Raw genomic sequence first — 10,687 nt, 5'->3', positions numbered from 1 at the left:
AGAGGCAGAAGGTTACTCAGGGGGTATTTGGATCCTCTGGAATGATGAGACTAGTCTCGTTGAAATTGTTAATCACACAAAACAGTTTGTTCATTTTAAAGTTCAGAATTTTCATGTTCATTCCTTTTCTTGCACGGCAGTTTATGCGAGTCCTAGGGAAGAAAATAGAAAGGAGCTATGGGATGATCTGCTAAACATTAGTCTCCATTGCAATGGGTCGTGGTTGGTGGCTGGGGATTTTAATGAAATAGCAAATCGGGATGAGAAGAAAGGTGGCTGTAGAGTTAACTTAAACAGATGTTCCAATTTTGCAAATGTTCTTCATAATTGCAAGCTGCTGGATCTTGGAGGATCAGGTCCTTGGTTTACATGGAAGGGTCCGAAGTTTCTTCATCTTAATCGTGTTTTTAAGAGGCTGGACCGAGCCTGTGCTAATGCAAGTTGGAAGACTACCTTTACTGATGCTGGCGTTAAGGTACTTCCATGGATTTATTCTGATCATAGTCTCATTTTGGTCTACTTGACTAACTTGGACACAGGTTGGAAAAATCGTCCCTTTCGCTTTGAGATTGCTTGGATGGAGCATTATAACTTTACTCAGTTTCTGGCTAGGAGCTGGAATGTTGTGAAAGACACTAGAACGAATCTGCATGATCTGACTCCAAATTTAAAAAGATGGAACAAGGTAGTCTTTGGCAACATTTTCAACAGGAAGACTAACCTATTGCATAGTATTGCAGAAATTCAGAATCATGTTGATTATCATACCAACTTATCTCTCCAATCTAGAGAAAAGGAGGTTAGGAAGGACCTTGATGCGGTTCTCATACAAGAAGAGATCTTATGGTTTCAAAAAGCCAGGGTGAAATGGATAAATGATGGGGATAGAAACACCAAATTCTATCACATTAAAACAGCTACTCGAAGAAGTTCGAATAGGATTCTTGAGTTAAAAAATTCTGATGGGATTTGGGTGAAGGAAGCTAGACAACTTCATCAATTGGTAACAGATTTCTATAGCAACTTGTTTAGTGAGGAAGTCCTTAATCGTGATTGGGTGAAAACAAAGACTACTTGGCCCCTTCTGCACGATGATCTGCTATCTAATCTGACTCGTAATCTTTCGGATGACGAAATTTCAAAAGCTGATTTTAGTATCAATGGGTCAAAAGCTCCAGGGGAAGATGGTTTTCCAGCTGCCTTTTTTCATAAGAATTGGAGTCTTATTAAGACTAATGTTATTAAGGATGTTAACATGATGTTTCAGAATCCCAATCTGATTCACCTTGTGAACTCGACTCTTCTGGTCCTCATTCCAAAAGTAAAGAGACCTGAAAGTGCTAAGCAGCTCAGACCAATCTCTTTGTGCAATGTCATTTATAAAATCCTCAGTAAAATTCTGGTTAACAGAATGAAGCCCCTAATGGAAGAGATGGTGTCTCCCTTCCAAGCTAGTTTTGTTCCTAAACGACATATCCAGGACAACATCATCATCACCCAAGAGCTGATCCATTCAATGTGTAGAATGAAAGGAAGAAAATGTTTCATGGCAATTAAAATCGACTTGGAAAAGGCTTATGATATGTTAAATTGGGAGTTTGTTCGTAAAGTTTTGGATGAAATTCAAATTCCACACTGGTTCACAAATATTATCATGAATTGTATCAACTCTGATAAGGTCTCAGTGCTTTGGAATGGAGCCATTGCAGGTGACTTCCTTCCTGCAAGAGGAGTTCGTCAGGGTGATCCTTTATCTCCCTACATTTTTGTTCTAGCCATGGAAAAATTGTCTCATCTCATTCAAGATGCGGTTGACAATAAGAGATGGAAGCCAATCTCCGTGGGATCAAAAGGTCCTAAGATAGCCCATCTGATGTTTGCTGATGATTTGATGCTATTTGCAGAAGCTTCTCTAGATCAAATCAAAGTTATAGTGGATTGCTTGGAGACTTTTAGTTCAATGTCTGGCCTAAAGGTTAGTATTCCGAAATCTAGTATTTTTTTCTCGAAAAATACAGATGCTCACATTGCAGATGATATCACAAATGTGTGTGGCTTCAAGCAAACTCACAATATAGGGAGATATCTTGGGTCCATGATGAAACATGGTCGAGTAACCAAAGACCATTATGCTGATGTTGTTGCAAGAATTAGGCACAAGTTATCTGGTTGGAGTAACCAGGTCTTATCTTTTGCCGGTCGAATTACACTTTCCAACTCCGTTATTTCAGCAACTCCTATATTTCAAATGCAACACAATCTTCTTCCTGTAGCCATTTGTGATGAAATAGAGAAGTTGCAGCGTGCCTTTATTTGGGGTGATAAAAATGGTCAAAGGAGATCTCATCTGGTTGCATGGGATAATATTTGCAAGCCTAAGAGCATGGGTGGCTTAGGGGTGATTAACCTTCGTGTCCAAAATATGGCTTTCTTTCACAAGCTTGCATGGACGATACTTACTTCGCCCGATTCGTTGTGGGTTCGAGTTGTAACAAGTAAATATAAGAGAGGTTTGGATCTTCGGAGGGAAGTAAATCATAAAGCATATGACTCATACTTCTGGAAAAATCTGTGTAGTGTTTGGCCATCTTTTCTTCAAGCAATGCAATGGGAGATTGGAGACGGTAATGATGCATTATTTTGGACAGACAATTGGTTGGGTTTAACTGAGTGTCTTGCCTCTCTGGCTACTCGTACTCCAACTGGTCTGGAGTTGAATCTCCCTGTTAGTGCCTTCGTGAATAGCAATACTGGTCAATGGAACTTTCCCTATATTCGTCAATATCTCGATGATCAAGCTGTTGCAAGGATCCAAGCTGCTTTCATTCCTAGCGCATCGGATGGAAATGACCGCATTATTTGGAGAAATCAAAAGGTTGGCTGCTCTTTAGTTAAAACCGCGTATTATAACATGCTTGGTTTCCCTCTCATGCCGTTGAAAAATTCTTGGACTACCATATGGAAATGGCATGGGCCTCAACGTGTTAAATCTTGTATGTGGATCATAATGCATGGCCGCCTTCTTACTAAAGACCGCACATCTAGATGGAGTGGGGAATCTGGTCATTGTAAAATGTGTCCTAGTGAGTTGGAAACAAATCTCCATGTTCTAAGAGATTGTAAGCATGCTAGAAGTGTTTGGAATTCTATGGTTTCAGCTAATCGGCAAAGCTTATTCTACAGCTTGGATCTTAGAGATTGGGTTGAAAATAATATCTCAAAAGCTTGGAATCAAAGTAGTTCAGATGATTGGCGTGATGTCTTTTTTATCTCTTGTTGGTTCATTTGGGGATGGAGGAACAAAAGTGTCCATGATACTAACTTGAAGCATCCAACCCATGGAACGCACATAATTGCTATGTATATAGAGGAAGTTCGTAACTGCATGGGTAGGAAGGCTATGGCTACTACTAGCATTCATCCAACTCGTATGAGTTTATGGAAACCTCCAAGGCTAAATTGGGTGAAGATTAATATTGATGGGGCAGTTGAAAGGAATACTGAGGTGGCTGCTTGTGGTGGGATTATCAGATCTGATGATGGCTCTTGGTTGGGAGGCTTTGAGTATCATATTGGTGCTTGCACTCCTTTAATGGCGGAGCTTTGGGGAACTCTAAAAGGTCTGGAATTGGTTTGGCAACTGGGATTTAAGAAGGTGGAACTAGAAGGAGATGCTTCTGAAGTATTCTCTTTGCTTGCTGATTGCAATGCAGCTTGTCAGCCTCGTATAGTGGCTAAGATACAAGCACTCATCGGTCAGAATTGGGAGGTAACGCTTTCTCATATTCCAAGAGAAGCTAATTCCTGTGCTGATTGGTTAGCCAAGTCTGCTCTTCACAAATATACTGGATTCTGGAGTCATAGAGTTATGTCGTTTCACCTTGCTCAGTTATTTGATCACGATCTTCAGGGAATCTCCTCTTGTAGGGATATAGACCCTGAATAGTTATTTTTTGTTTCTGGTTGTTTGTTTGTTTTTGTTTGGGGCTTCGCCCCTTAATGTTATCAAAAAAAAAAAAACAGAAAGTAACTTACATGTGAAACGAAATAAAGAAAAGTGGGTTTGGATTGGATCAAGTGAAAATATTCTATATTATATGAACATATCTCTTAATAAGTAGATTTGGATTGGATCAAATGAAAAAGGTGCGCAAAGAAAAGTTAAACCAATGGGAAAATATATTTCAATATGCTATACTTTATTTTTTTGTTATTAATTTACCGAATTAAATTTCACTTTTCTCACCAGCAAGATTAATTAATACATGAATGGAACACGTGGCAGGTGTAAAAAGTCTTGATGACAGCGTCAGCATCAGTGGACCAAATCTTCCAAAATATGACATATTAAATAAATTGTAACATGGTCATATAAAAAATTACAATCGTATACAGATTAACTAATGATAATAATTTTATAATTATTTATTTTACTTTTTTTTTTTTTCCTTAATCACCATCTATTTATTTTTATATGCTTATAATTTTTTTACATAATCATATCATGTTGTATTCAACACGAAAGGATACAATCATCGCAGTTGGGTCTTTGTGCCATAAATTTTAAGAAACTCAGAATTGACTAGTTGAGCAATGATACTCTATACTCGTATGGGAGAGCATGTCCTGAATAATGAACTGTCATTTTTAACATAGTTTCATCCAACTTTATCTTTTAAAGAATGTCGGCATGACACAAACGAGCCTTTTCTTCTTCTTCTTCTTCCTCTTTTGTTTTTTGTAGTACATAAACGTGTATTTTAAACATCGTTACAAAAGTGGGGTCTTTATTCAATATATAGAGGTAAGTTGGCATACCATGGACGAATCACTCTAGCGTATAAATTCTGAGAAATGATACCATATATCATGTTAAAAATGTAAAGTTTTCATTACAAAAAAAAAAAATGTAAAGATTTTGTCATCTATTATTCTCTTGGATTCTTATATTGGTTTGGAGGTGAGATTAATGGAGATTAATTAACAAACATTAATTAACAATAATTAAATAGAAAGTGTAACACCCCCAAAGCCAAAAGTAGATGCAGAACGATTTGGCACACAGGACTTTGAAGGGGGAACATATTCTGAATGAGAAAAAGGATAGTTAGTTGGCTCAAAAGTTGTACTTGGTTCATTAACTTTAACTACGTACTTAGATTGCTACTAGTTTTATTATTAAGAAAAGTAGTCACGCAGTATAAAAAAATGTAAGTATCCTTCGTAACAATAGAACTTAATTAAAAGATTTCCTTTTACTATTTTATAAATTAATTGTTGCTGTCTTTTCCAAAAGGGGGAAAAAGATTGGTCGCTAGGATTGTTCTTTTTTCTTTTTCACCTTTCTCTGTTGTTTTTAAACCTTTTCCCGTGGGTCCTTAGATTAAATATTCATGATGGACACTTACTGGAATCTGATTATTAAGGCGAAAATACATTATATCGGAATTTTGAAGGTAATGTGTAAAGGTGAAATTTTGGGTTCATAGGATACGAAACGAATTTGATAGAATTACGATATGAATTCAAAAATCAGTTAAAACTTTTTATACGAATACAATCCATTTATTTTATAGGTTGATACAACATGACGTGATTAATCTGCCAATATCAGAGTGGTGTGTCGCTTATTAAATATTATCTATACAGAATGTTGCTTTCACCAATGTCTTATTGACGCGACATGACATGAATAACCCGTAAATAAATTAATGCAGGTCAATTTTGTATTTGCGGATTGACATGCAAAATGACACTATTTTTTTTACGTCAGTTTTTGTCAACACAAACCTAACACAAATTTGAAAATAGATCAACTCGAATTCGAATTTTTTGTATTGTGTTCGAATTGAGTCAATGGATCAAGTTGAAAATTGTTACCCCTAACAAAGTGTATGTAGCCGCATAATTCTAACCTGCAATTAGTAGTACCACGGGCGAACCTATATGGTTGCTAATGTGTGCAAGTGCAGACACACAAAAAAAAAAAAAAAAAATCATTTGAAATAGTAAAGCTTGACATATGTGAATAGTTGGTGAGCCATCTCTACTATTGTAGGATTTGCTATGTGAATAACTTGAAATAGCATCTAAAATTCTTTTAGAGTAAATATCATTTTTTGTCCTCAAGATAAAATACGAGGCCGATTTGATCCTTAAGGAAAAAAAAGTCAACTTGTGTCCCTTTGAAATTCCAGTTCTTTGAAATTGTGGTCCTTTTGAAATTCAGATAAAACCCTTTTTAATCCCTCAAAAAGTACTAATATGGGTATTTTTTTTCTACTAGATTAAAATGGATTTTGTGTTTTTTGTTGAGGACCAAAAAAAGTATTTACTCAAAATTTTAATAGCTTGAAGAGTAAAGTATCTTTTGGGTCCTCAACAAAAATCACGAGACCCATTTTAGTCCTTTAGGAAAAAAAAGTATACTTGTGATCCATTTGAAATTCAACTAGTCAAAATTGTGATCCCTCTGAAATTCAAAGAAAACCCACGTTTTCAAAAGCATTAACATGGGTCTATTTTGAATTTCAGAGGAATCACGAGTCAATTCTTATTTTAAAAGATTAAATTGAGTTCTATGATATTTATTGAGGACTCAAAAGGTATTTTACTCTAGCTTGAAATGGCATTTACAAAAAATGAGATATGCGTGAAATAGCTTGAAATAGCAAAGCTTGATATATGTGAATACAGATTCCTATAAAAACAAAGTTTTGAAATTCCTTTTTAAATGACAGATTCAATCGGTTAAACAATTAGTAATTCACACGGGTTGACCGATTTAAGATTAAATTTTTATTTTTTATCATATGATCAATTTAACAGTTAAATGACTGATTCTCAATTTTTCCGATCTGACTGTTCCAATTCTGACAACCATAGTATTTAGACATTGTCACTTTGCGACTTAAGCTAATTTCTAAAATGTGTCAAAACATGAGTACCAGCCCGTATACGAACGAATCAATGTGGGCTTGAACTGATCCATTAATTTGCTGGTTTTTATAACATAACCTGTTCAGCTAGAGAATCAATGCGGCCCGGGTATGAGACTAGCTCAAACCCGTTAATATGTTGTAAAATCTTTTTAAGAGTTTAATGGGACAGTACATATAAGATTACCTATCAAAGTTGATTTGTTCAATGATCATAGTTAATATGGGATTTGTGATTAGTGGTGTTTATGGGGGACAATCACAAGTGATGGAGTGATGACAAATTACTGTGTATAAATAATAAACAGATAGGAGATGTTTGTGTGTGCGCGCACGCTATAGAGGCTACGGTTTTAAGAGAATTACGTATGAGTCTTAAATTTTTAAAAAAATATTTCTAATAAATTTTTTCAAACCTTTTTTTAATATAAGCCACTCCTTTTACTCTATGAAAAAAACACTAAAACTGATTTTTTAAAATAATTTTAAATATTTCAGACACATTACTTTTAAATTAAAAAATTACCCCCCCGCCCCCCACCAATATCCATGTTGGGTATGTCTCATACTTCACATGATGATGTTGGCCCTAATTGTCGGGGTCAGCAGAAAGGCAACTGAGGTCCCGCTCCCAGATGAGCGGGCGGGGGTCCGGGGGAGCCGCCCCGGCGGGGGTCGGGGGGGCAGCGCTCCCAGGCCCGTAGAGGCTAGGTAATGTTTAGGCCTCTGTTTCTATTGTAATTTTCTTAGCAGTTTGGGCTTGGGCCCATAAATAGCTGCTGTTAGGGTTATTGTAATCCTATATATATTTGCCTTGTAAACCGAGAGACTTGTAACGAGTGGCGGTGAGGTGAATATAGTACAGACAAGCTGGACGTAGCCTATATTAGGTGAACCAGGGTAAATCATCGTGTCAATCTCTCTACTCTTATCTCTTTTTCTGTTTTCTTGATTCTGTGTTATTGTCGACTTCCAACAATCCATTGCTCATATATATTAAAAAAAGGTAGTTTTAATGTGTAATTCATTGCCTTGCTAGGGAACATGACAGATCTTAAACTATAAGTATAATAACCACCTCGTTGATAGAATAGTCTTTATAATTGGCTTCGATTAAAAAACAAAAATATTTACGGGAAAAGTGTTTGTCCCTTTAAATGACACAACTTACATTCTTTCACTCTCACAAAGAGGTGAGACCTACACTTTTATTATTTTTTTTGTCCACTTTCTCTCCTCTTTTATCTATCTATTTTTCTCACTTAAAATAACACAACTTTATATCCTTTAAAATGACACACAATTTACCCAAAGTTTAATACATCTCTATGTATCCCCTACTTAAAAAAAAACAAGTGATTCAGGGTATGTTTCATCGTGTGTGTTTTTTCTTCTTAAAACTATTTTATAGAATAGTCAATGAAATGACTATTTTCTATAAATTTTTATTTTAAAAGTTAAAAATAAAAATACAAAACAAAAATAAGTGAATATATTATTTAAATTTGATTCTATAAATTTAAAGATAGATATAATTTTTAGAATTATTTTTACAAAATAAACATTATTAAACAAAAAAAATTATTCTGAAAATTAAAAAACTGTTTTATTTATCCTCAATACTTTAGTAATTTAGTTTAGAAGCGGCTCCTTAATCTTTTCCCCCCATTTGTTCAACCTCTTGGCTGCTTCCTCTACCTACAATCAAGAAAATTTTCATTAGACGCTAACAAATTAATTTGTCCATTTCCAGCATAGTATCATGAAAAATAAAATTATTGCAGAGATTGTCTTTTTACCTCCTTAGTCCAATCCGTTCTAAATGTGACCCACATTAGAATAACTGTTTGCATAGTTGTGCCACCCAGCATTCCAATCCAAATTCCCTACCACAAAGAAACCAATTTCAGTAAAAAATATATATTAAAAATATTTGGAGGACATCTCATTATATTATTATGATTGTATTTTAGAGTAGTCTTTTAGGTATTCTAACAATATTATGTATTCTTTTTTTAATAAAATATATATTTTTTCAAAAATAAAATATAAAAACATATGTAATAATTAACATATACACTTTCAAATTTTAATATAAACAAAATAAAATGTGTGCTAAAGTACACATTCAGAAATAGCTAAAACTATATAGCAAATCCAAAAGCATATATATGCAAAACACCTATTCTAAAATAACTCAATATAGAAACATACCTTAGCACCAAATTTGAAATAAAAGCCGAGAACCGAACCCAATGGTATGCCAACTCCATAATAACAACCCACGTTTACATAAGCAACGAAAGTTTGCCATCCACATCCAACAGCCACCCCTTCATTCATATACGATATATTGCATGCATGCATCAGTTTCTAAAACAAAAAAGATTGTGCATGTCCGTACATAATATTCACTTGAGATCGAAGTTTCATGAATTAATTCAAGAATAAATACTCTTTTTGGTCCTCAACAAATTTCACGATGCCCGTTTTAGTCCCTAGCAAATAAAAAGGCACATCGAGTCTCTAAGAAATTCAAAATGGACCCATTTTAGTCTTTTTAGGGACTAATATGAGTCTTTTGAATTTGTGAGGGACCACGATTTCAACTAAATAGGTCCATTTTGAATTTCTTAGGGACCACGATGGGCGTTTTTATTTGATAGGGATTAAAACGGACATCGTAAAATTTGTTAAGGACCAAAAATGGTATTTACTCTTAATTCAACTCAATAAACTTATAAAGCATGACGCTTTTATTGTTTTATATTATATGAAAAATGGAAAAAAAATATTTCTGCAGTTAATGCAGATAAGTTATCTGCATTTATTCTCAAAACGACGTCGTTTTGGTATTGAAATCTTAAAAAATTATAAATATAAAGACTACTATAACCCTGAAATAAATTAAAATTACAAAAATACCATGATTTCCGCCCCAAAACGATGTCGTATTGGACTTACAGCAGATAACTTATCTGCAGTAACTGCAGAAAAAGCGAATCCTTGAAAAATTAAAAAATTATAATTATAAAGACTATAATAACTCTGAAATAAATTAAAATTACAAAAACACTATGATTTCTGCCCTAAAACGACGTCGTATTGGGCTTACTGCAGATAACTATCTGCGTTAACTGCAGAAAAAATGAACCCATTATATTATGAGAAAAAAGTATATAATGTTACTTTATTCCTAACAATGTTGAAACTTGAAAAACACAATAAATATTTATAATCAGTGTCACATATAAGGTAATTTGAGCAATATGAACTAATGAATTATTACCGGATAAGACGGGTTGAATGCCATTGAGGACAAGAGAAAGAGCTAGCAATGGAGAAAGATCTGAGACTGCAGCAGCTACCTCTTCACCCGCTGTGAAGGCATAGCTAATGACATCCCTTAATGCAAGCACCACCAATGCTGCGATCACTGATATTATGAAAGAAATCAATGTCACCACCACCACCGAAAATGCTGCTGATTTTGGATTTCTTGCTCCTAGTTCGTTGCTCACTCTCACGCTGCATGCATGTCACAACGATACTTTTTCACTATGAGTGATGACCCAACTCGAAAACTTTAAATGAAATTGAGAGTTTAAAAAAAAATTACATTTGAAACAGATGAAAAGAAAAAATAGACAGAGAAAATAATATAAGTTCTTATGTGATAATTGTTTTCAAGATAAATGGTTTCAAAAATTAAATTTAACAACCATCCATTCCAAATAGTATATCTTGTA

At 34.6% G+C, this 10,687-nt stretch overlaps 1 protein-coding gene across 1 annotated transcript; it reads right to left on the bottom strand.

The window, feature by feature from the left end:
- Positions 1–8,454: 8,454 nt before the first annotated feature.
- LOC133306744 (protein DETOXIFICATION 40-like) lies at positions 8,455–10,466 on the bottom strand (the record flags this gene model as incomplete). The annotated part of the gene is made up of 4 exons (XM_061507118.1): positions 8,455–8,636; positions 8,738–8,824; positions 9,153–9,271; positions 10,228–10,466. Coding segments are annotated over 4 exons (511 nt in total), but the record flags the coding sequence as incomplete, so codon positions are not given.
- Between the last annotated feature and the right edge of the window lie 221 nt (positions 10,467–10,687).

Source organism: Gastrolobium bilobum, unplaced genomic scaffold, assembly GCF_033153095.1.
Source record: "Gastrolobium bilobum isolate Gb01-03AN ecotype WA unplaced genomic scaffold, APGP_CSIRO_Gbil_v1 utg16899, whole genome shotgun sequence".
In the NCBI taxonomy this organism is placed as follows: Eukaryota; Viridiplantae; Streptophyta; class Magnoliopsida; order Fabales; family Fabaceae; genus Gastrolobium; species Gastrolobium bilobum.
Note: the sequence above shows the minus strand (reverse complement) of the source record. Positions and strands in the feature narration are given on the sequence as shown.